This window comes from Calliphora vicina, chromosome 4 (genome assembly GCF_958450345.1).
Source record: "Calliphora vicina chromosome 4, idCalVici1.1, whole genome shotgun sequence".
Taxonomy (NCBI): domain Eukaryota; kingdom Metazoa; phylum Arthropoda; class Insecta; order Diptera; family Calliphoridae; genus Calliphora; species Calliphora vicina.
In genome coordinates this window covers 7520924-7547784 of record NC_088783.1, presented here as the reverse complement: position 1 = coordinate 7547784, position 26861 = coordinate 7520924, and the positions used below count along the sequence as shown (strand labels likewise).

Sequence of the window (26861 nt, the reverse complement as noted above, 5' to 3'; positions counted from 1 at the left end):
TTTTTCCAAAATAATTATTAAATTAAATTGTTGAACAATGTTCATATATATGTATGAATTTCTGATAACTAAGATGAATTTATACTTACTTGTACGATTTTGTGCTGGCATATAACTCATTTTGGTGATTTAGGCGCTGTACACCACACCTATAAAAGAAAGAAAAATAATATTTTAATACAACATTCTAAAATTAAGTATTTTTTATTACTTTAGTATGTGTTTTACATTATTAATAGAATTTACATAGAATTGTACTACCTATGACTGTCTTAAATTAAAAATGTTTAAAGTGATTAATATGAAACAATTCTCCAAACATCTAAACTGTTTAGGATACATTAGAGGAGTGAATAATAAATATTTAATTATATATTTTGTCATACAAAAGATAGATAATTCTTGGTATTTTTAGTTATACAAGGAAATACAGGTACTTTAGGGATTAACGGACACAACCAAATAAAAACAACGTGAACCAATTTGACAAGCAGGAACACGTGCATGTCTTATATGTATATACATCTATCAAGACGTTTTCATTTAAAAATAACTTAATGTGAAATGATTTAAAGATTCACAAGAATTATTATTTTCAAAATAAATAAGATTTAGTTGAAATGATTAATATATAGTTAAACAAATATAAATGTACATGCATATCTAAATTAGGAAAAGATTTATTTAGTTTAACATTTATACAAAAGCATAAACGGAAAAGTTTAATTTTCCAAGAATATTGGCCGCAACATCTTATTTGTTTTAATACGAACACGTTCGAACTTTAAGTGATATCAAAAAAGTTATATAAATTACTACAAACATAATATCAGATACTGAAAAAAGTAGAAAATAAACGACAAGAGTTTTATTTTCTGACGGGAAAAATAAAACTCCTCAAATGACTTTTATTTTATGATGGAAAAAATAGAAATCCTCACATGAGTGTTTTTCCTGAAGGGAAAAATGAGTTTTTTTCTGTCGGCTATATCTGTCTAATCATAGAGAAACATAGAGCGGAAACTAGAAAAAAACTCAAACAAAAAAAATTACTCAAAATAATCACACATACGAGTGTTGTTTTTGTTTTCACATACTTTTTTCTACTAATACATTCTCACCACTTAGGTTTCTGACAACTGAGTTAGGTCTTTGACAGCAGAGTTTCCGCTCTATGTCTATTCTCTATGTATTTAATACATTGATTTAAGAGTTTCATGCGAACTTTTATTTTTACGTTGAAAAATAACTGTTAAATGTGGAGTTGAGATCGCTTTTTAATTCTGAAAGAATCTAATTACAAATATACGAATTTATTGATATATAACAGTATAGGTTGACTCTAACAGACAGTTTTTTCATAATAAAATTTTTAAATATTTTTAGGTAAACAAAATTATTTTTTTTTTCCAAAGTTGTTTTTTTTTGGAAAATAAAATTTTCGAATTGTTTTTTTTTAAATTTAAAAATTTTTTTTTTTTTGGTTTTTTTCAATTTTTAAAATATATTTAGCAAAAAAAACACTTTGGTGAAAAAAAAATTCGGGTTAAAAAATATTTTTCCGATTTTGACCCATTGTAGGTCCAACTTACTGTGGTCTTATATACATAAGGTCTTTGAAATATCTATCATTAGATATCCATATTGTCTATATTAATGACTTAGTAATCCAGATATACATATGTAGATCAAAAATAGGTAAAAAATCGAGGTTGTCCAAGTTTTTCCTTATATCTCAGCCATTTGTGAACCGATTTTCTAGATTTTAAATAGCAACCGAGCCAGAAGAATTCCGGAGATATTCACCCTTATCGTGGTTGGCGTTAACGTCATACGCCTACGACTGTTTCGTACTAGATTAAAGAAACAGTTTGCATTTTATCTTTGATCTAGTACGAAACAGTCGTAGGCGTAAGACGTTTACGCCAACCACGTTAAGGGTGATTAATGTATGAATCGTGTATGTAAGTTATTTGGGGGCTTCGGAAAGTTGATTTCAACAGACAGACGGATATGGATTAATCGACTCCGCTATCTATAAGGATCCAGAATATACACATCTGCTCAAAATAATAGATACACCTAATTGGACAAAATTTAAATGGCGGTAACATTGAAAATTTCCTCGCAAGCGTTAAGAATACATCATATTATTAAAATTTCTATCTGGCAATGTCATGTCAGTCAAAAATCTGGCAACTATTTGCTTTCATGTTGATTTTTAAAAACGAATTTATTTGAATTACAAAAAATTATTTGCTCATAAAAATAGATACACATCAGTAATTTGTAATTTGTTTATATAGTCTGCTTTTACACAGGGCAATTTTTCTTGCGCAAGTCTAGAGTTTATAGGAGAGAGAGGCAAGAAGAAAGAAGAGGGGTACACACTTGCTTGTACTGGCAAGTCTCTTCAAATTTCTTTTGTTTTCTCATTTTCAATATGGCGTCTATTAGGTTTTGCCATACAAAATTGCTCACAGACTTGCTGTGTGTAAACAGACGAGCAAGTTTAAAAGGGAATCGACGAGACTTGCTTCAAGTAAACTTGCCCTGTGTAAAAGCAGACATACAATTTTTTTTTTGTGCAATTTTTTGTTCCTATTTACGTGAAACAGTAAGTAGGTATAATTTAAATTTTAGCAACAATTTTATAAAAAATAGGACTCTTTTGAAGAAAATGGGACGAAATCATCATTGTACCGAAGATGAGAAAAAAATTGTTCAAACGATGAGAAATCAAGGAAAATCATTACGGGAAATAGCAAAGAGCATAGGAAGATCTTTACATTTTGTCCAAAATGCTTTATCTAAAAAACAAAAAAGAGAAACTCGCGGTAGACCAAAGAAAACCAGTCCAGAAACAGATAGGCGGATCGTCCTTATGGTTAAAAAAGACCCTTTCATATCATCGAAAGCTATTTCTGCGAAATCAGTCCACAAACAGTTCGTCGTCGTCTTTTACAAGCTAAATTGCCAGAAAAGTGCCACTAATGCGCCAAAAAAATATCAAGACAAGATTAGAATTTGCTAAAGAGCACTTACAATGGTCCGGGTGTGAAGGCGAAAAAAAATGGAGAAATATTTTATGGAGCGACGAAACAAAAATAAATTTGTTTGGAAACGACTGCCAAAGAAATGTACGCCGACCAAAAGGAAAAGAATTCCACGTTAAATTTACAAAAAAGACGGTAAAACATGGCGGGGGAAACATAATGGTTTGGGGTTGCTTTTCATGGAATGGTGTTGGTCCGATATTCCGAATAGAAGATACCATGAATGCTAGTGGGTATAGAGACATATTGGAAAACGTAATGCTTCCATATGCATCGGAAAATATGCCATTAATATGGACATTCCAGCAGGACAACGACCCAAAACATAGTTCAAGATTAGTTAAAAACTGGTTCTTGGAGAATAACGTACCTGTTTTAAGCTGGCCCAGCCAATCCCCTGATTTAAACCCAATAGAAAACTTGTGGAGTGAATTAAAGATAAGGCTTTCGAAGGAAGTTTTCAAAAATAAAGACGATTTATGGGAGAAAACGCAAAAAATATGGTACGAGATTCCATTGGAGAAGTGTCAGAACTTGATATCCAGTATGCCCAGAAGAGTGGAGAAAGTTTTACAAACAAAGGTGGATATACTGGATACTAGCTTTACTTTAATAATAAACTAATTTGTTTAAGATAAAATTTATTAGCTTTTGTTTAATAAGAATTTTTAAAAATGTATCTATTATTATGAGCACCAAATTTTTCGAAATTTAAGAAATTTAATTTACTTTATAATATTTATTATTAATTATGAAATATGTTGTTTTTGTTTTTTACTCTCCTTTTAACTATAAATAAAAATCGACTGAATTTTTTTTATAATTTTACAATATACCATTATTTTTTTTTCGTTTTTAAAAAATAAATTTTGGTGTATCTATTATTTTGAGCAGATGTGTATATACTTTATAGGGTCGGAAAATTTTATTGTGGAAATTACAAACGGAATGACAAACTTAACACGTTGACGCTCACCTCAAAATTGACGAATCCACCCAAAAACACACTTAACTTTTTTTGGTTATTATTTAATTTTAAAGGTGTTAGATGAAGATTTCATAATTTTATGTTAAAATTTTGCATTTTCTAAATTTTTTTTATAAAAAAAGATAGACGTCTATAGCCGTCATTTGTTTTTCATAATAACCATTTCTCTGATATACAAATGACGGCTTTAGACGTCCTGGTATTCAAAAATTTTTTTTTGAAATAACTGAAAAAATTCATGATTTTTATTAATTTTAATTAAAGTTATTTCATCTTTACATAAAAAATAAAAAGTTAAGTTCTATATCCTTCTATTCATATTTAAATTTAATAAACTAACAAGTTTAATATGATTATGATAGTATTTATGTATATTTTATACAGATATGTGTTTACTAACAATAAAGTAAGTGATACGGCTCAAAGCTTTCGGGACATAAAGCTGGTTTTTCAGGACATGTTTTACACCTGTATTTTGTCTCTTTTCGGAATTTGTTTTTTGTGCAGTTCCTGCAACGGCAAAATGTGTTAGTCCTTTTATAGTTTTCTGGTGTCAGAATCTTCTCAATGTAATGTTGTTCAGATAATTTTAAAAAAGATGTGTTGGATGTCTTTTGTGGTCTGCCATATGACACATCAGTTGATAGCTGGTTACCATCTAAAATATGTTTTGGTAATCTTATAAGGGATTTTATAAGAGATTCCCTAAACTCAAGGAACTTTACATTTTTATGAAATTTTTTATACAAGTAATACGAATTCCAAACACATAAGTCTAAAATGTGAAAAATTACTTTTTTGTACCAACGGATACTCTTTCTTGGAGAAGAATAATACGAGATAATTCGATCGCATCTATCAATGCCCAAATATGTATATCGTCACAAATAGGTAATAACTAAAACCTTCACTGATATTTAAAAAAATACAGTTAGAATTATCAACAAAACCATAAACAAACATTTACATTGTCCAAAAGTAAGTCAGACTCAAAGAGAGGCTAAAAATAATAAATAAATTATTGACGTCTATGCACGTCATTAAAATCTACAAGTACTCTTATAGCAACAAAATCATAAATCTAAAAATAAATGAAATAATATAACTGTAATATTTTCCTTTTAAAATAGTATTGAAGGAATTGGTAGAAAGCTAAATCGCACAGATTTATAATTAAAATATTGTTTTATAACTTTAAATATTTATGACGGTTATAGACGTCGTTTGCATTTATTTGCACTCGGACACGACGTCTATAGACGTCATTTACGTCAACGTGTTAAATATACCCTTCTCACAAAGGTGAAGGGTATAAAAAAAGGTTGTGGTTTCTTTATCACACTGATTGACTTTTGAAAATGTTCTGCAAACCACAACCATTGAAACATTTTTTTTAATTTTAAATTTTTTTTTTTTGAAATTTATTAGTGAAAAAAAATTGTGTGGCAAAAAAATTTTTTTTTTGTAATTTATTAGTGAAATAAATTTTATGACAACAAATTTTTTTTTTGTTAAAAAAATAATTCTGATTAGAAAATATTTTTCACGATTTTCACCAATTTTGGGCTTATATGCGCCGTTGCAAAGGTCGCTGAAATATCTATCATTAAATACCTATGTTGTGTAGATTAATGACTTTGTAATCCAGATATACATAGATCAAAAATAGGTAAAAAAAAAAATCGAGGTTGACCCTAGCCTGGTCTATACCAGATATTTTGATGTATGAATTTAACATACAGACGAACATGGCTATATCGACTGCGCTATCTATAACGATAAAGCCGCTGATTTGTTATTGAATTGTTATTTGCAAAGTTGCAAAACAAATCGCACTTTCTACTAAAGCCCGCTCACTTAAGTCATTAAAGCTTATACAAAATAAAATACTGATACTTTATTATACCAAGGTTGACTGCCGATACTAAACAGTTAAAAGGTAATGGTAACGTTAATTTGGATTATTTCGGTAACGTTAGCTTAGCGGTAACGGTATTTACTGGTATTTCGGTAACTGTATTTTACTGATAACTGTAATTTCATTTTGAATTTGTAGATTTCAATAAAATAATAAAAAATTAGTATTTTATCGTTAATTTGGATAATTTCGGTAACGGTAGCTTAGTCCTAACGGCAGCTAAGCTGGCTTTATACCTATAATGTTGGATTAATTAATGCGATTCGAATTATACGTTCATATGTACTTATTTAAAGAACAATGTTGGTTTTTTAATACGATTTTAATTACACTTACAGTACGGGCTCGATTTGTGCAACTACCTATTATTGCAACTGACCGATTAGCGCAACAGCCCATTTTTTAACATTAGAGTCTTTATAACTGCAACTTTTTTCAAAAAACAGACGCGATAAGTGCAACTTTATTTTTTTTCATATGTAATATTATTCAGAAGTTATTCTATTCTCTTCTCTATTTATTCTGGTTGTTTTTTTAATCAGAAGCGTAATTCAAAACTATTTGCCAAATCATAGGCACCTAAAAAATACTTTCACGACGACACTGCTCTCATAAAGAATTTTGGCTGTTTATTCAGTTATAATTTATTAAAAGATTTATTTACACCATTTATTTTTACTTTGTTTTGTTTAATATATGAATTAATTACTTTTTGTTAATTAAGTTGCATGTTTTTGTTAAAAAAATAATAAAAAATAATAGCATATATAGTGGTTGCTTATTGCAACATTTCGAATATCGCAACAACCTCTATTTCCTTTCGGTTGCGCAAATCGAGCCCGTACTGTATTTAAAGAATATTAAAATAGGTATGTAACATAAAATATTAAAGCCAATTCACTTCACTGCAAACTGTATTTGTTATAATTATAACGGTAATTTTTTTTAATAAGTACTTTGATGTTTAAAGAATATTTCATAACATAAACATAAAACAAATTTACAATGAAAATCCAATATAAAAATAACAGAGAAATAATAAAACACAAAATAAACAAATAAATAAACAACTCATTAGTCATTCCCTAAATATTTCCGTTTAAAACAGAAACAAATGAATACAACAAAATTAAAAAAAGAAAAAAAACCAACAAAACAAATAAAAACTTTAAACACGAAGAAAAATTGAATGAAGACAACAGATAGATAAATAAAATGTAAATATGTACATAATAATGTATATAAATACACATATGCATATGTCTGTACATAGGCATGTAAGCATTTGTGTACGTAGTACATATTTATGTACATAAAAAACAAGTATTAAGCAAAACATATAAACATTTATTGTATTGTATATACAAAAACAAAACTTAACAAGACACAATTTATTAACAAAAAGAGGTAATTTTTTAATTCTCACTATCTATTATTATTTATTTTCATTTATTGTAATACATATATTAATAAGCACTCTTTTAACTTTATTTTTTTATCACCTTTTAAAATATTTAAACACTATTTTCTATAAAGTTTATTGATTGATTTTAAAGAATTACTTTAAAATATGTCTATACATGTACATATGTATGTATTTATTTTCTTGATATTTAGTTAAAATATCTTTTAACGGAAAAACGCAGCCATTACACGATGAAAGCCGAAACGTAACAGTGGAAGTATACAGAAATTAAAACTACATAGAGCTCTGCTGGCAGAAACGTATTTGTTTTTGTTGTTGTACTCAACAAGGTAGTGCCAGTTTGACTATAACAAGATGTACAAAAACAACAGGAATTTTGTGTTTGAAAAAGTGGATGGTTCTGTCAGTCTGTTGTTTTTGTTGCTTTTGTTTTTTTTGTATTTGTTTCAACAACAAACTGTTGTCTTCGATTTTAACTTGTTTCTGCTGTTGCGCAGCTTGCTCTGTATGAATCCAAATGATTACAAAATGTATGGGTTCGAACCACACAATTAACCGGGCCTTCAACTCAAGTCAACATTCTCGACTAATGCGGTCTGCTACTAGTTAAAGGATTTGTGTAAAGAGTTTGAACAAACATACAGTAAACAATTAGCTGGTGTAGTGAGTTTCAGTATCACCTAGAATGTACCCTGGGGTCAACAATGTTTGCTTTATAAAGCAATAATATGTAATTTTAAAAAACTGATATTTATCAAGATTCTAATTTTTTCTACTCGGGATATTTTGCTGAATCATTCGTTTTTACGTACTTATTTAATTTATTAAAAAGTCGTTAAAATTAATTATAAAACTTTGTTCTTCCTTTTCCAATATTTGAATGTTATTTTTTACTTTATTTTTATAGACAATATCAGAATTCTCAATTGCATATTCTTGGTTAAAACTCTTCCTAATTTTTAGCGTATTGGTTGAATTTTTCTCAGATTTTCTTTAAAACTTTCAAGATCTCATTTCTAAAAATTAAATTTCTTTATCGATCATTTGTTCACCTTTTTAGTTCTTATTTCAACAATTAAAATCCAAAAATCGTATTAAAATTTTTTTTTATCGAAATTACTTATTTTCATTGGTGGGTACAGTGACGAGCAGAAGTCGTGAGGTCTTGGTTATTGTACAGATATCTTAAATAAATAAACTGAATTTTTCCTATTTGAAATTTAAACTTTTTCTGAACGTTATTTGTAATAATAATTTAAGTAACGCTACCTATTAGTAGAAAGGGAAGCAATAAAACTAATAAGAATTCACACACAATGGAACAGCTGTGATATTAGTATTGTGTATGTATGCGCGGGCGATCAGCACTATAAAAGGATTGCACTTGTCAACAAATATGCAAATATTGATTGATGTAATTATTTATTAATGTAGAATAGCTGCTAATATGTAATTAGGTTAAGATATGGTAAGTCCCCGGAGAGTACAAGGTACGTTAGGGGTGGATGTATGATTATAAGTAGGTTAAGCTAACCATGTGTAAAATTGAATTTTTTGGAAATAAATTGAAATTGAAACAAATATGCAGTCAGCCAGCAGCCGGTGAATAGGTAAGATCTTATTTAGCTGGGTAGGGGTTATGCCTGTCAGATATGCTGAATTATAATAAAACAAACTCGGAGAATAGAGTTGCTACCCAATCTCTTGGTTTGCCTTCTTCAGGCAACGAGCAACTAAAGGTTTTATTAGCCTGTGTAGGGGTTATACGAGAAGTCCATTCCCCGTTATAGTCGTGCCTCTATTCGCGTAAGTTATACGGGAAACTTATTCCCCGTCGTAGTTGAGCCTCCCTCAACGTATTATCCATTCCCTGTCGCAATTTCATAATATTTATGTGATGCCTTACTCCCGTCTCTCTGTGACTAATGTCGTGACAGCGTAAAATGTTTCCTCAAAGGACTGTGTTTTTGATCCTCTGGCTTAAAAAATAAATTATTTGTAACGAACCCTGAGAGCCGCCAGCTACCCCAGCGTTAGGTAAAAACTAATCGTTACAGTACAAACGAATTTCTAACTAAATATTTTACAAAAGATTGTATATTTTCTATAAAATAACTGTTATCTTTGTAATTGTTTTTGTTACTTTAAGTCTACATAAACTACAAAAATAAATAAACAAATTAGAACAATTTATGTGCGTACAAACGAATATCTATCATTGAATGTTGTCATATATTTATATATATTTTGTAACCGAAATTAAAAGTTCTTTAACCATTTACTGAGGATATAAATCAAGATCAGTAAATTAGCTATATAATTTACAATATTTAAGCATTATTGTTAGCATTGAAAGAAATATGTTTTCGATTGTTATATTATATAGGTAGTACTATTGTTATTCTTTGGTACAATTTTTCCTTCATCATCATGTCAAAATATTTTCCTTTTTCGGCTATAAAATAATACAAAAAGCTTAAAAATGACAAACTATTTTATATTAAATAGCAATTGTGCCCGATATTATACAATTTTTTGGGGACAGCGTTGAAAAGTACCTGTCAACCTTGTTCACACATCTGCAAATAAATTTTCTCCGAGAACCTGCAACTGCAGTATGTGTGTATGTAACTCATTTATAAAACTATATGCAAGAATTCTTTTTAGCTAACAATAATTATTAAAAAAAAATTGAGTGGAAGGAATATTTACAATATTTTTAAACAAATTTTTACAACCTTAAAAACATGCAAGTTACATTGCGAACAAATCAAAACAGTTTTATAAACACAACAAATACATAGTATATCAGATTAACAATTCACCACACCCCTACAATACAAATCGTATCAACAAAAGAAAAAATACACATACACCAAACCTAATTAACACAACATTTTCAATCCATTTTTTTGGCTAAAATTCCATAGTATTTTTGAAAAACTTCAATTACTTACCACTTAGTAAGGTTAAGATAACAATTTTATATAAAAATTTGTATTTTTAAACCACTTTTTACTTAAAAAATTAATTTTTCGATAGAATAAAATGTAAAAGACAACAACGAGTCGAAACGAACACAAACGAATGCAATGAAATGGAATTGGACTAAAATGGCTGCTTTTATATGGTATAAAAAACAGAGTTGTTTTTTGAATTTAAAAGGATGCCAGACAGCAAAAACAAAGTGCTATAATATGAATTTCAGATACCGTTTTAAGTGTTTGTTTATAAAGGGTATTTAATTAAGCGCTTCCTATCTATTTAACACTGCAGCCACACGATCAAGTTTTTCTTGATAGTCTTTTACATATACTGTTTGTCAAAATTTATAAAAATTGAAAGCGGTGACGTAGGCAGCACGCAACTTGAAAACAATTTTAGTACAAATTGGACATAAAAATGTAATCAGCTGTTTTCTTGAATGAAAAATTGAACACCAACTTGAATGTGAAATTGAATGCAAGTTCGTTTCAATCAGAGCTGTAAATGAATCACTCATTTTTGAATTAATTCGCGAATCATTCACACAAAAAAATGAATTGAATGAAATTTGAGTCAATTCAAATGAATTTGGTAAAAATGAATTGCAATTCGTTTCCAATTCAAATGAATTGAATTGATTTTGAATTAATTCAAATGAATTTGGTAAAAATGAATTGCAATTCGTTTCCAATTCAAATGAATTGAATTGATTTTGAATTAATTCAATTCATTTACAATTCATTTGAATTGAATTGATTTTGAATTAATTCAAACGAATTAAAAAAAAAATTAGCAATTCATTTCCAACTCCGACGCGAAATTCGCAGCATATTTAGCAGATTCTTCAATGTCATTAAGTATGCAGTATAATTAATCGACGGTTAAAAAGTCTTCCTTTAAATATAATGCGCCGTTACCATCGTCAGCTGGTGTTGAAAGATTATTTTCGTACGCCTCTATTCTAAACATCCCTAAACGTGGATTTCTTTCAGATGATAATTTTGAAAAGCTATTGTTGTTTAAGGTGAATGATGCATTCTAATTAAATCTAATTAGCCTTATTAATGAAACTCAATTGTGTTTTGAACTACATACATTGTTAGTTTTCCTTATTTTTGATTATTTTTGGAAGATAGTTTTATTTTTTTGAAATAAATATAATATAAATATTAGCAAAAAGTTTGTTGTTGGGTGGTCGTGGGTCACAAAATTTCAAAAATTATTAATTGCTTCTTGAATATTAAATATGTTTTGTCGTTCAGCGTATTTCAAAATAAAAATCAGTTCTTCTTGAATAAATAAACTCCAAACACCATGTTTTCATTGATCAGGCGCGTATACAGGACAAGGCTTTTCAATTTTTGTACTGGATATTTTCATTTTGGTAGGAGAAATCTTTCATTCCCCCTAGAGATCTGCTCTTGAATTTGATTGATTGCAACTCATTTTTGAATCATTCATTTGAATTGCTATTCTTTTTTCTAATTCATTTGAATTAATTCAAAATCAATTCAATTCAAATGAATTGTAAATGAATTGCAATTCATTTTTACAAATTCATTTGAATTGGAAATGAATTGAAATTCATTTCTGCCTAATTCGTTTGAATTGATTCAAATTTCATTCAATTCATTTTTTCAATTCAATGAATTAATTCAAAATTTAGCTAATTCATAATGAATTAAAATCAAAAAAGAATGATTCATTTACAGCTCTGGTTTCAATTCTTAAAAGTGTGAGTGTATTAGTAAAAAAGTGTGAGTGTATTAAAACTTGAAAGGCAAAACTTGATCGTGTAACCCCCAAGTAAATAAAACAGTGTGAGTGAGATATCATCGACATTTGTTATTTGTTTGTTGGTAATCATCGACCTATAGCGCTCGCCTGACCGAAAATTAGTGAAAATAAAGTTGGTTGAATCGAGTCTTGGTTTTTTGCTTATATCTCAGCCATTGGGGTTGAAATCTTTTAGAGACAATCAAGTCAGCAAAATTTTTTTTAACGTATAAAACGAAAAAAAATTATTTAATTTCAATGTGTAATTTGTTTATATATTATTAGATCAAGATTAAAAACATTTAAAATATTATCGTTAAAAAACATACTTTTTAATTATGTTTTTAACAAAACGTACTTTTTTTCTTTATTTTTTAACAAAAGGTTGTTATATAAAAATTGTTTTATATAAAACATCCTTAACATTTAATGTGGTGACTTATGGCAGTTAGATGTATGTATTGATAAATAAGAAACCTGTTACCATTTCCAGATTCATGCAGTTTTTTAAGGGGGCGAAATAAATAAAACTCATTTTTCCAATAATTTGAACTGTGCGAAAAAGTACCTTTTGTTCTGCTGTTCCTCATATTGTTAATAAGTTATTTGGTGGCTTCGGAAAGTTCATTTTTACAATTTTATAAAATTAATACGAACATACATATGTATTTTTAAAATAGAGTTCAAAATAAATTATATTTTTTATAGAATAATTATACATTATTAAATGAATTAAAATAAAAAAAATTTAATAATTTTTAAATTAAATAATTTAGGCAAAGTCTGCTTACAAGAATGTATATTAAATAATTTATGATTATTTAAAATACATATCGTTACCTTAATATAGAAAGGCCCTAACTAGTGTTTTTTTAAGTCAATGATCCAAGCGACCTTTTACCGATATAAACGAAAATCTCGGCTTACAAAAAAACACGAGTTAGGGCCTTTCTATATTAAGGTAACGATATGTAGAATTTAAATGTTATAATACCGAAAAATGAGATTAGTCAGATATGAAATTTATACAAAAAAAAAAAAACAATATTACAAAGGTTCGAAAAAATCAATTCTTAATTAAATTATTAAAATCAAATTTTATCTCTTAACATTCCATTAATGAATTAATTATTAAGCTTAATTCATTTGAACTTCAAATGTATTCAATTAATTCCTTATTGAATCATTAAAATTTTCTTTAATTCAAATTCATTACAATATAGCTTTAAAATGTATTAAATAATTTAATTGTTTAATCGAATTAAATCTGTTACAAAAAGGCTGAAGTAAATTTTTTCAATTTATTTTGTAAATGATTAAAAGCTAAATAACAACAAAACTAAGTTCATTAAATTTGTATTAGATTTGAATTAACAATATTTAAACCATTCATGGATTAAATGAATGTTATTATGAATTCATTCCATTATTCAAAAAGCCTTTGGATTAAGATATAATTGAATTTGGTTTTATGGAATGATTTGCTGACATTTTTTAATCTGAATTAAGATTTTAGTGAATTAAGCTTAAATTGAAGTAGTTAATTCGAAGCTCTGTTTGTAAACATACATCACCAAAAAGGCAAGAATTTGTTCTAAAGATTCAAAATATTCGTGATTTCTTATCCATCCACACCCTAATAAATAACATTTTCATCTTGTGAATTTTGGTTAGAATTTCTAGTTGGTGCTGGATGCGTGTTTAAATGTTGACCATTTCTTTGCATGACGTTTCTTAAATTTGTTCGTTGTGTTTCTGTACTACCATACATGTCATAGACATGTGCAACTCCAAAATATGTGGCGACACCAACTAGAGCAAAAAATAATAAAACTATTACTATGGCTCCCAAAAGGCCAATCATTATCATTGTTAAGATGGTTAAAAGAGTTCCTGAAAAGCCCAAAAACATAATTACATATTTAATTATTAACCATCAGCGAAGAACACAACTCACCTTCTAATACTAAAAATCCAGTAAAGGTCATGGCAACTGTTGATAAGACAAATGCAACAAACAGCAAAACTGGTAACGATGCCACCAAACCAGCCGATAATAAGCAAATCGCCATTTGAGGATGTTGTACACACCATTGTGCAAAGCGATCAAATATTTGATAACCTCCCAAATCTACCATAACTAAATGGAATGTCCGTTTTATTTGGTGGCCTATTGATTAGACATTTTTTATATACATATGTATGTATGTATAGAGTATGTTCACAAATAGCTAATAATTTCCATAGGAAGAGAACTTACATAGTTTTTTGGAGGCTTCTATAAATATTTTAAATAAAATCTCTGGATAATCCTCTGAGTTCGAGTTTCCGTCCGCATTGTTGGTGTTTTGCTGTCTTTGCTTTGCTCCATCATTGTTTGCATTTCTGTGACTGCCATCATTTCCACCCTCGTCTTCTGAAGAACTGGCGCTGAGCTCATCTTCTACTAACACCTTTAAATGATACACATTTAATATTACAAAAATCTAATTCACACGAAGTATAAATTTCATAATTTACCATTATATCTGTTTATTTATTTCTAATTAATAGTCTGGCAAAAAACAAAAAATATTAACAGTTTCATATCAATTTATTATTATTGTTATACCAAAGTAAATTAATAAAGTAGCGACAGTACTACAGCAAATACAACATTTACAGAAACAACATGTACTTTGTTTTTGTTAAAAGGTAAGTGAACTGTCAAAGTGGCCTGTTGTTGTTGATTGTTCGTCACAACAACCACAAATTAATTGACAGTTCAATTCTCTAAGCAACTGAATACAAAAATAATCAGCAGTTCTTCTGAGGTCACAAATTCTACAAATTCGCCTTGATTAAGGCGAATTTAATAAGCTGTCATCGGGAGCACAGCTGATTATATATATATATATCACGCATAAATGTCAAACTACACATATAAAAAATATTTGTCCGAACGCCTTTGTGTCAAACTACATATATAAAAATTAAGTAAATTCACATGTACTGTCACCTTTTGAAATTCACCTTAAGTAAAATATAACAACCGGCTAATTTTCACACAGATATTAACTATTCAACTGGTAAGAACAAAAAGCGGAGTGCATTTAGTAATTTGTAAATTTACATAATAATTTAATATTCCACTCTTTCTCCTTCTTTGAACATCCACAACATTTGTGTATATAAGAAATAATTGGAAAACTTTAAAGGAGAGGGAGTGGCTTTAGCAAGTGGTGTGACCCCTAAAGTACATATACTATGTATGTACATTTTTGTGTGTACACCGCTGAAGTCTTTAATAATTAAAGTTAAAATTGATTTTATTATAAAATTGAAATATTTATTTCATTCACAGATTAACTACGCACAAAGTTAGATTAATTTTAACAATAATGGCCACTCAAGAGGTAAATAGGTATACTTGATAAATTTATAAATTAAAAATATGTTGTACTTTGTACTGGTAAAGTTTTAATGTTCCTTTAAATTACACGTGTTAAGTTTTTATCTTTTGTATTATTGAATTTTTAATTTTTTTTTTTGTTCCAATAGGAATTCAACAAAGCTGCTGAAGATGTCAAAAATTTGAAAACTACACCCGCCGATAATGATTTATTAGAATTGTATAGTTTGTACAAGCAGGCTACCGTTGGCGATTGTAATACAGGTATGTATGATAGATATCCAAATATCGAGATATCGTAAAGTATAATTCTGCGTTGAATGTGTAGATTACTAATTTCTCTACCATTCTGATGTTTACAATATTTTGGTCAGTATGGATTTGTTTTACTATACTAAATTAATAAATTCAATCCAGGAGAAAGTGTTGTAGTTAACATACATATATCTATAGTACCCATGTACATTACAGTGTATTTTATTTTCATAACCGTCAATTCTCTAATCAGTCATTATTACCAACTTTGAAATCTTTTATTTTTTTAATTATTTTCAAATTGCGAGATAATCATATCTTACTTATGTATAAAACTTGAAATAACATTATTACAACGTACATATTTAATGGATTATTATTGCTTTCTATCAATAAATTGATAACGAATTAGTAATTTAATACATACTTGCCCAATTCACAACTGGTGTTGTAGCGTTGTATCGTTGTATGTCGTAATTTTTTTTATTAATGTTTTGTTTTTGTTTCGAAAAATTTGTTTGAAAAATATTTACGACATACAACGATACAACGCTACAACACCAGTTGTGAATTGGGCAACTGATTTTGTTGTATTGTATACACAGGGTATTTTAATAACCATTGTTATTTAGTCGGTTTATAGAAATGTTCTTAAAATACCTATTTAGGTATATATTTCTTGAATTTGAGAAGAAATTCTTTACTTATTCACCGTTATCGCGTTTGGCTAGTCGTTTTACGCTATCGACAGTTTCGTACTAGATAAAATGCAACCTGTTTCCCTAATCTACATAGTACCAAACTGGCGATAAGGGATTAATTAAGCACTTCTTGTAATTCAATCTGAAAACATACATTTATGTGATGGAAATCGATTTAGAAAACGAAAAATAATGTGTTCTATTTGTTATTATCGTTTTGAAAATTGTTCATTATCTTATTTTAATACTTTTGAATTTATTTGTATAAAATTCCTCGCCCAAATTCAGTTTAATTGTTTACTATCAGCCCAATTATGAATAAAAATTCCGCGGGAGTTTTTTCCCTTTTCTCATTTTTCCTATACAATTTCAATGAGAAAAAAACTCCCGGGGAACAAACTCCCGCGGAATTTTTTATTCATAATTGGGCTGTATATGTCATCTAGGCTTGATTTTGCTAGGTAATAATATGTATTAACACAATCTATTTTATTTTTAGATAAACCTGGATTTTTGGACTTCAAAGGAAAGGCCAAATGGGAAGCTTGGAATAATCGTAAGGGTATGTCAACTGCTGATGCTACTAACGCTTATGTAGAAAAAGTTAAAGGATTAATCGCCTCCGTCGGTCTTAAAGCATAAAATGAGAAAACACAACGAATATTTTGAAACAAGTCCAGTTTTTTTTTATTAAATTATTACTTATAGCATTTATTACAAAAAATAAATGATTAAATAAATATTAGAGTAAATGTATAAACATACAATATAATTGCACATTTTTATAAGGTATAAAATAAAGTAAATACCTTTTTCAAGTTTAATATAATGAATTTATTATTTTTGGAAATATTAATTCAACCAATATGCATGCATGTACATTGGGATGGCCCGTTCTTATGAAGCCGAAAGGAATAGTATTTGTTCGCAACTAAAATTAAAGTTTACTTTATTTTAAAATACCATTATTCAAAATGTTGGGTGAGCTGTAATATCTGAGGGTATAACATTTAAATTGTTCATGTTTATTAGATTTTTCTTATATTTCACTCAAATGTATAATATAAAATGTAAAAGTTATTCCGAGGATATGTTGAATAGCATGAAAATAATTTCCTAGTAAGTACAATCATATCCAAAATTTTCTCGAAAATTTTACATCCAAAATATAATTTTTTTAATTATATTTTGGATCCATAAATGGTGTTTTAGAATTCTAAGAAATCAAAAATGTCCTTTTTATATACAGCCCAATTATGAATAAAAATTCCCCGGGTGTTTTTCCCCTTTTCTCATTTTTCCTATTCAAATTCAATGGTAAAAAACTCCCGTTGACCAAACTCCCGCGGAATTTTTTATTCATAATTGGGCTGATAGACTACAAACAAGTTGAGAAGATCGACCCTGACCACTTTAATAGACATACATAAGTATATGGAAATTATAGTATCATACGTTAATATTGCATGTAATCCACTTATTGGTATACAAAATTTATGACTTGTTAATCGGGGGGAATGTGGTTATTTAGATTGGAATTTATTTAGTATCTAGATTCGATGTGAATTTTTCATCGTTTTGTTGTGTTGCACTATTATTATGCATAACACTTAAAGTTCTTTGGCGTTGATAAAATTCTTTTTGCAGTTCCCTTAAGTTAATTTCTAGTGTCTCAACCACATCAAAGTTCATGTCCTGTCTGGCTTGCTTTATGTAACCTTTGATTATATTTATTTGCTCTACTAAGGGATCATCAGTTTGCACAAGACCAGCTGTACTAATTTGATGAGCTGTCCAATTATCCAAGGAACGTAAATCGGACTAAAAGTAATAAAAGAAAACATTTGAAATAATAAAAATTAGAAATGTACATATACGTTTGAACTTACGCCTTGTGCATAATCACCACTTCTTAAACTTGTATTCTCAGAACTAGAGCCCGCCGCCAAACCATATCGTTCATATGCTTCCATTGCCTGTCTTCGTTCAGTGGCTATACGTAATTCAGTTTCCATACGCTTACGTTCTTGTATCTTTCGAATTTCCTCCTCCTTTGGTAAAGGTGGCAGGGATAGCATTTTCTCTTTTATCAATTGTATACATGATAAACGTATGGCCTTCTTTAGACTCTCTTCGCGTGTACCCGGTTCGCATGTTATGGCCAATATACGTTTACTAAGCACATCTATAGCTTCGGCCACTTGTCCTATTTTTCCGCGCAACGCACTGGCATCGTTTAGGGTGAATATGGATTCTCCTTCATAAAGACTGCCAATAATTTTCAAATACATTTCTATGTCGGGCATAACGTTTTTACGCAATTTCTGGACATCAGCATAGATGTGTGTTATCGGTGGACGACATGTACGGCTTTCGTGCATTTCCTGTCGTGTCTCTAAAAGCCATAGGCAGTGATCACAGGAACGTATACCACTTTGTTGAGGATTAGATGAGTTTGAGGCGTTCCTTACATCCGTAGTTTGTTTAAGGGGTTCACTGTGTGTCATTGTGAGGCTGGCTAACTCCACTAGAACAAACACAATGTATTGAATCAATAAATATGTAAACAATAAATATAAACTCAATAGATTAAATATTGATGCATCACATAAATATTTCCGATATATCCCTGGATAAGTTATTAACATAAACAATATGGATATCTAATGATAGTCATATCAACTGCCATTTCAACGACGTATTAAAAATTCGCTACGACAATGGATCAAAAACATTGTCCCAAACATTTTTATACCCTTCACCTTCGTGAGAAGGGTATATAAGTTTGTCATTTATATTCTGGATCCTTATAGATAGCGGAGTCGATTAAGCCATGTCCGTCTGTCTGTTGAAATCAACTTTCCGAAGCCCCCAAATAACTTACATACACGATTCATACATCATACATACACCGGAATTCTTCCGGCTCTGTTGCTATTTAACCCATTAAAAACCAAGACCATTTAAAATGAAAAATTTTTAAATTCATTTATTTATTTAAACTAAAATACGGTCAAAGAACATAGAAAATTAAAAAAAAATTAAAAAAAATTTTAGGAAACGTGTTTTTGGGGCTGTACCTGAATGGGTACAATGGCGTAAAGTGTATGCTATTTTTATAATGTGTGAACATTTTTAAAACATTCTTTTCCAACACAACGCAATACCGCATTGTTCAGACAACCATCTTATTCTGTTATGATATTCACCCCATCGTAGGGGATTTTTTATCATTTAAGGAAATTGGTTTCCAGGAGTAGTTGCGACACCAGAAGCCAGTGTAATTTGTATATGGGTCTCACCTTGTCAGTCGCATCTAAATTAGTGTTATCAGCCAAATTAACAAAACGTTTTATTTCATTGAATCTGTTCCGTGATATAATTTCCGAAATTTTGGAGTGCGAGTATCCTCGCAGAGCACCCAATACGTATCTTCTTTTGGCATAGAGGGAAATCCACTGTAAAGCAAAATACTCAAGAATATATTCAAATCTTCTGTGGTAAAGGATAAATTGTGTTTATTAGCTTGCGATGCATAAATGCAAGTCTGCTAAATGGTTAAACTAATAACCTTTTCCCATTCAAGTATGAAATAATATTGAACTCATTGTCCAAAAAAATAGTTTGAGACTTTTGAACATCGCATGGTATTATTATCCAAATAGAATTTGTTTTGCTTGATCTTGAGGGCATTATTTTCTGTCAGAACATCTCAAGTGGAACATCATCGTCGCTATCACTGTCACAAAATACTTATATTTCACCTGGTATATGCGATCTCTAACAATATCCTCAGCAACACCTTTATCTTCATCCATATTACAATCCGGATCTGATAAAATAATATCTATCAAAATTGTGGTGCTCATATTTTTCCAAAAAATCTAGTTTTTTAAACATTTGCATTAAAAACTTTATGTTTTGATGGTCTGAAATTCTGTTTTAGCGTAAGAAAAATCTTAAAAAAATAATACATATCAAGCCATTGTACCCAATTGGGTACACCGATTTTCCTAATCTCACAACTTTGCCCCAAAAAATTATTTTTCTTATACATTTTTATAAAATGTACACATAATCACTCTACTTCACAAAATTATAAAAAACTCTTCCTTTCGTAAAACTGTGTTTGCTCTCCGCAGCTGAATTGTTACTAACCTCGGTAATATTCCAAAAAATGATATAGCATTATAAAAAGAGGACAAAATATACCTTTAGGGTATTATTTTTTTTAAATTTTTATGTGTGATGTTTAAAAGCACAGTGTGTTGAATGCAAAATCACAAAAAAAGCTGTCAAATTTATCTTGTTAAAAAATTTATGAGTATTTGAATATTGCCTTTTTTCTGTACTCAAGCAGGTACAATGGCTGGGAATGGGTTAAAATCGAGAAAATCGGTCCACAAATGGCTGAGATATAAGGAAAAAACCAGGACAACCTCGATTTTTGACTTATATCTGGATTACTAAGTCATTAATATAGACAATAGGGATATCTAATGATAGATATTTCAAAGACCTTTGCAACGACGTATATAAGACCAAAGTAAGTTGAGTCAAAATCTGAAAAAATATTTTTTAACCCAAAGTTTTTTTCGCTAAATATTAAAAAAAATTAAAAAAATTTTTTTTCCAAAAAATTAAAAAAAAAATGGAAAAAAAAATAAATTTTGTTTACCTAAAAATATTTAAAATTTTTATTTTGAAGTATAATTTGGTGAAGGGTATATATGTAAGATTCGGCACAGCCTTTTTTTCACCCAAATTTTTACTATCACCCAAACAAATATTGTTTTCAATCTTTATCTTTAAGTATACTTCAGTGACGTGTATATGATTCGGAATATGGCTATTGTTATTTTCGCCAGTTTCGGGATTTCTTACAAGGTGTTATGGGATATTAAAACACTACATATATCCACATACATAAACATTTTATTATTCCTCTGATAAATATGATTTGAATATGTTTTTGTTTTATAAATTTAGCGCTCTTGTATACATTACATGTAAAACTTTTATTTTGATCTCAATAAATTTCATATGTTTGTCTTTATAATAATTTGTATAAATCTAAATATAGGATGATGCGAAAATAAATTTGAAAGTATAAGGACTCAAACACTGTGTATTATATACAAGCTTACTACGAGGAAAATAAGCTGCTATCACATAAAAGTGTGCATCTTATGTTTTTTTTTTCATCAATACGTTAGCAAATAAACAAGCTTTGAGTATTATAACGTTCAATTCTATTTGGCGACACCCTAATATTTATATAGTATTTATATTTACAATAATTTTTGTTATAGTAAAATTGATTAATTAATGATGATGGCCAAATGTTATTACTAAAGGTAGTAATGCTCCAAATACCATTATTGTAAGTTCACTGCAGCTTAGACCGTTAGATGAGACAATTTGTGCAGGTAGATCTGTGTTCTCCTCAAGGAGACGGTATTGCGAAGAATGGGAGGGTGCATGAGAATGGCCACCTTGTGTTAGTTCGGGTAAAACATGAACAGTCGCTACATATAAAAAGGTACCCGCTGAAAAAAGCATAGCTATGCCAGTTGCATTCACAGAATTTAATGTTTCCTTTTGTTCCTGACCGATGCCAAAGTATGTCAGCAGTGTTAATAGAGGGGCTGATAATGAGAAAATTGCTAAATGTTTTTGTATCTGTTGTCGTGCGATTTTTTCATGTAGTAAAAAACTAACAAGACCAAATGCTGCCGGAGCTTTGTGAAGCATAATTGCCAGGAATACAATCATTTCGACGTCCTTATGGCTGGTAGTAGCAGCTGCACCTAGAGCTACGCCATCCGCTGCAGCATGTACTACAAGACCCAAGGTAGCTGTTATATTTTTATCGTTGGGAGCTGATTCTTTTTGTCGCTTTTGTGAGATTTGATCTACTAACATCATAAAAACAAATCCCAACACCAATGACAAGCCAATGGTCCGAGAATGGTCTTTCTCTTCGTCGTGTGTATGTGAGGTTGGTGCTTCGGCAGTATTGGTGGGAGTTTTGGTTAGCGCTGGTGTTTCTACATCAGTGTACAGAGATCGTATGCCTTCAGGTATGATGACAGTAAAAGCTGTGCCCACCAACAGACCCGCTCCCAGCACAGTAACTAGTTTGAGTTTTTTCTCACTTAATTTCATTACCAATGGTATGCTACCAGCCATATATGAACCTATCAACATCACGATAACTAGCATTACTAACACCAAAGTTTCCGCCGTCATCTTTCTGTTTGTTTCGGATTTTACGTGAGATGTATTTACTTTAACTGAATTTTGTTTTTAATAGATATTTACATCCGTTAGATCTTTATTTATTTAGAGATTCTTGTTATACTTTCTTTCGTCTAACTGGTATAATTTATCAATTTTGTTGTTGTTATTTGCCACGTTATCTTTTGTTATCTTCCAATGTTTAGTTGTTTAATGTGATATTATTTTATACATTTTATCTTATATACTACAGAATTCGATTGAACTATTTCCAATTGGAAACAGTGTGAAACATTTCGTTAAAAATTTGCAAATTAAATAAATTTTCTTTTCATTTTTATTATTTAAACAACTTGTATGCAGTTTTCTCTTCTATTTTCTTTTTTAGTTGTTTTGGCTGCTCCTTTTTTTGTTTTTGAATGGTTGTTAATTTTCGTAGTAAATAAAAAAAATAGTAAATGATATGAAAATAAAATGCAACTGTGGTTTTATTACAGTAACGGTATTAGTAGAAAGTAGAAATCTACAATTCGTATATTGAAAATACAAATATTTGATATTAAGTCATAATGTCCTAAACCAATGTCTCCACGTAGCAATTTTTATTGCTAAACACAAGCAATAGCGTCGGCAGAACAACAGCACAGCGATTGCTCATTGCTTTAGGTGGAAAAAACGTTCGTCACAAATACAAAATTTTCAACGAGAGAAGTTGTATGAAAAACTGATGTGTATTTTGCTTATATTTTGTGTTGATTGATTTTTTTCACTAATTTCTTTGTTTTTTTATTTTTGGTACTTAAATATATACATATGAATTAATCGCACTGAATCATAGAAAGAAGAAATTTTACATTAATGACAACTGAACTGACAGCTTATTGCTTAGCAATAATTGCTCAGGCAATCAGTAAAGCAATCATTGCGCAATGGATTTCTACATATGGCAATTTGCCGTCTACACTCGCAAATTTCATTGACGCAATCAAATTTGACAATTGCAGCAATAAATATTGCTACGTGGAGACTTGGGGTAATATATTATGATAGTTTAAACAGATTGTTGTTGTGCTTCAAACTAAAAAAATCTAAACTAATATGACTATGTTTATTGTTTTGTCATAAAATAAAACTTTTTTGTTTGAAGCACAACAACAATTTGTTTAAACTATCACAATATATTAGGACAATTTTTACCCTAGGTCTCCATGTAGCAATTATTATTGCTAAGCACAAGCAATAACGTCTATACATTTGTGTATTATAACAAAAATATTATAATCTGTGAAATATATATTGTCGTCATTTAAAATCACAGAAAACATAGAAGATAAAATAAATTTTGTAAAAAAAAATAATTTCACCAAAAAAGCTAATTTAAAAAAATATTTTTTACAAACGTTATTTTTTAATATTATCTAAAAAAGGAAAAATTAATTAAACATAAAATATCTATAGATTTAATCATTTTATTTTTGCTATATTTAATACATTCTACATGTTTATTTTAAAACGAATATTTTGAAATGAAATCTTTTGATTTTATATCGGCAATCAAAAGTTCGCACCTCGTTACTGATATTAAACTTTAACTAGCAAACGACAGCATCATACTGATATTAGTTAGGTTTTCAAGATTACTGCTACTATTCACATTTTCTGTATTGCCGCACTTCGGTCGTTCGAAGGGACTTTCTACTAATGTAGTCTTATCAACTTATTGTATATAACGAATTCTATATTCTAAACTAGTTGATCGTCCCGGTAACATTTACTAATGTTAGTACTTCAAGTTTCTCCAACCCGCATACTCCTGTTATTTTATTTGCAAATAAAATATCTAAATTTGTACTGCATACTTTAGGGAGCTTTTTTATTACAGTTTTTCTTTACAAACCATCTCTTGAAAATTTTGAATCGAATAAAAAAAATCAGCCAAATTGCTCCAGCCGTTCTCATTTCATTTTTATATACATATATAGATTAAGGCAGTACCTACGAAATATTCATTCCTCTTTCAAATAATGTAGATCATTGGTAGGCAAATAGAGGCATTTAATTTGTGTGCTTTTTTGGGTAATAAATAAAATATCCACAACAACATCAAGCAACTGAATGAAATGTGTGTATTTTTACGCTCTTTTGTTCACATTCGGGTTGTTTGACGAAAATCATCGTAACCTGAACAATATGAACGCCTACCATGGCTATAGATCAGACATGCGCAGCCCATGTGGAAAATAAAATCACACGTATTCTTATGCTCTTACATTTTAGTAGTCGTTGTCCACTCAACGAGACAACTAGGAATACGCATGAGCACTGGTGTACGACTTTTTCTTTATTTTTTTTCAGTTTTTGTATTTGTGTGTTTGTAGGTGCACTGAATAAAATAAAAAATTGAATGTGTTGGTGAGAGTAAGTGTATTGGTGATAGGATTTATTTTTGCGAACCTCTGCTGTAGATCATTGGTAGGCAAAAAGAGGCATTTAATTTGTGTGCTCTTTTGAATAAAGAATAAAATATCCACAACAACATGAAGAAACTGAATGAAATTTGTGTATTTTTATGCTCTATTAGGCTCTTTTATTCACATTCGGGTTGTTTGACGAAAATCATCGTAACCTGAACAATATGAACGCCTACCATGGCTGTAGATTAAGTAGGTACCACGAAATATTCCTCTTTTTTCTTTTACTAAATTTTAAAAAAAAAAACTGTAAAAAAAATCAGGATTTTTTACTTTTATTATTCACATTTTCTGTATTGCCGGACATTTCTACTGAACACCGCTTCGCTAAAAATACTTTTTCGGTATAGTGAAATTTAAAGTACTGTCATACCATATTTAGGTTACCTGACAAACGACTTCTGCATCAAGCTGCTATTATTACTTTTTATATTATTTGGCTATTCATCTTACGTATATAACGCGAGAGTCGTAACTCTAACATTTTTATTATATTATAAGATGATAACACTATTCAATGATATCCATATTGTTTAGGTAATTTAATACTTATAGGAATTATTTAATACAATATATAATGATTTTAAAGTCCTATAACTCCTAAACTAAGAGAGAGCTTGCAAACATTTTAAAGTTTTTTGATTAAGAATTAAGAGAGCTATCAAAAATTACCAAAATACAAGCTATTGTCAGGATCTAGATTTATAACAAAAAATACTTACATGCTGTGTCAAGGGGTAAAAATTTGGAACAATCATGGCACATTATACTGCCACACAAACGACAATGGTGTTGACGTCTGGCAATATGAAAACTTTTGGCACAGTTTGGACACAATTTAACTGAGCTGCCATCCAACCAGGGAACAATCTAAATTAAGATTTTTTTTAGTGAATAATTGAAAATCAGATTTACATGTTTTCAAATCAGCAATATTTCTAAAAACTGAATGCAAATACAGCTAATACATATGCTTACATTTTGTTCATGTTGTTTTCTTAATACGGCATCCAATGGCATATCCTTTAGAAGCTTATGTAGTCTTATAATCAATTTATTTGTTTCACTCGCATAGCGTTCCAAGCGAGGATTTCGAACAGATTGGAAATACTCAGTTAGTGGTCGTTCTACACCAACTTCTTGATGATCCATGAAATTGAAAACATTCATGCGTGAATGTGCATTGCTAGTTTCCCGTACTGTCGGTTCTACTCCAGAACGTGAGCTGGAGATGGTGACATTTTTCTCTAAGCTGCGTGACAAGTCAAAATTCATTTTCTTTTTAGCTTTGCTAAAAATTTCTTTAAACAATGTCCTGAGATCGTCATCTTCAGCATGAGATTTTTCGAAATGATCCGTAAGAAATTCTAAAGATTTTAAATCCTCGCGACATATTGGACAAATAAAGCCTTCCAGTATTTCAACATCACTTTCATCAGGTTCTCCAAAGGGATTAGACATAATTATTGTATTTTATAACAAATTAAATGGTTAAACAAAAACTACACCTCCTTTTTGCTACAACTTTTTTATTATTTTATATTTCGCTTTGAGCTGTTTTTATCCAGCTGATTTTGACAATTTATTTTGTTGTGTGGCCTTTAATGCTACTTGCCTCAAGAGGGGGCTAAATAACAATAAACAAAGAAGAAAA

The 26861-nt window shown here is 29.5% G+C and overlaps 5 protein-coding genes across 8 annotated transcripts in view; 1 reads left to right on the top strand and 4 right to left on the bottom strand.

Annotated features, from left to right (window-relative positions):
* The window catches only part of arm (armadillo), a 31185-nt gene extending 20697 nt beyond the window's left edge, over positions 1-10488 (bottom strand). For 2 of the 4 annotated variants that reach the window (XM_065509988.1, XM_065509989.1), the window contains exons 1-2: positions 10346-10488; positions 90-149 (exon numbers count right to left, since the gene is read on the bottom strand). In XM_065509988.1, coding sequence (XP_065366060.1) covers positions 90-120 — 31 coding nt within the window. In that variant the 5' untranslated portion in view covers positions 121-149; positions 10346-10488. The remainder of the gene's footprint in view (positions 1-89; positions 150-10345) is intronic. The other 2 variants (XM_065509986.1, XM_065509987.1) reach the window with 2 other exon arrangements.
* Positions 10489-13615: 3127 nt separating this feature from the next.
* Positions 13616-14809, bottom strand: Ldaf1 (Lipid droplet assembly factor 1). Its single transcript, XM_065507838.1, has 4 exons — positions 14670-14809; positions 14410-14602; positions 14107-14319; positions 13616-14042 (listed from the first exon to the last, which is right to left on the bottom strand). The coding sequence occupies exons 1-4, from the start codon at positions 14670-14672 to the stop codon at positions 13786-13788; spliced, it is 666 nt and encodes a 221-aa protein (XP_065363910.1). The 5' UTR covers positions 14673-14809; the 3' UTR covers positions 13616-13785.
* Positions 14810-15138: 329 nt separating this feature from the next.
* Acbp1 (Acyl-CoA binding protein 1) lies at positions 15139-17325 on the top strand. The gene is made up of 4 exons (XM_065510442.1): positions 15139-15217; positions 15493-15544; positions 15690-15804; positions 16996-17325. Exons 2-4 carry the CDS (start codon positions 15530-15532, stop codon positions 17136-17138), a joined length of 273 nt encoding a protein of 90 aa, XP_065366514.1. The 5' UTR covers positions 15139-15217; positions 15493-15529; the 3' UTR covers positions 17139-17325.
* On the bottom strand, positions 17158-26732 carry Rbsn-5 (Rabenosyn-5). Its single transcript, XM_065510439.1, has 4 exons — positions 26186-26732; positions 25930-26077; positions 18386-19023; positions 17158-18317 (listed from the first exon to the last, which is right to left on the bottom strand). Exons 1-4 carry the CDS (start codon positions 26666-26668, stop codon positions 18036-18038), a joined length of 1551 nt encoding a protein of 516 aa, XP_065366511.1. The 5' UTR covers positions 26669-26732; the 3' UTR covers positions 17158-18035.
* Positions 21412-23129, bottom strand: Zip102B (Zinc/iron regulated transporter-related protein 102B). The gene has a single exon (XM_065510441.1). It carries the CDS (start codon positions 22746-22748, stop codon positions 21822-21824), a length of 927 nt encoding a protein of 308 aa, XP_065366513.1. The 5' UTR covers positions 22749-23129; the 3' UTR covers positions 21412-21821.
* Positions 26733-26861: the final 129 nt, after the last annotated feature.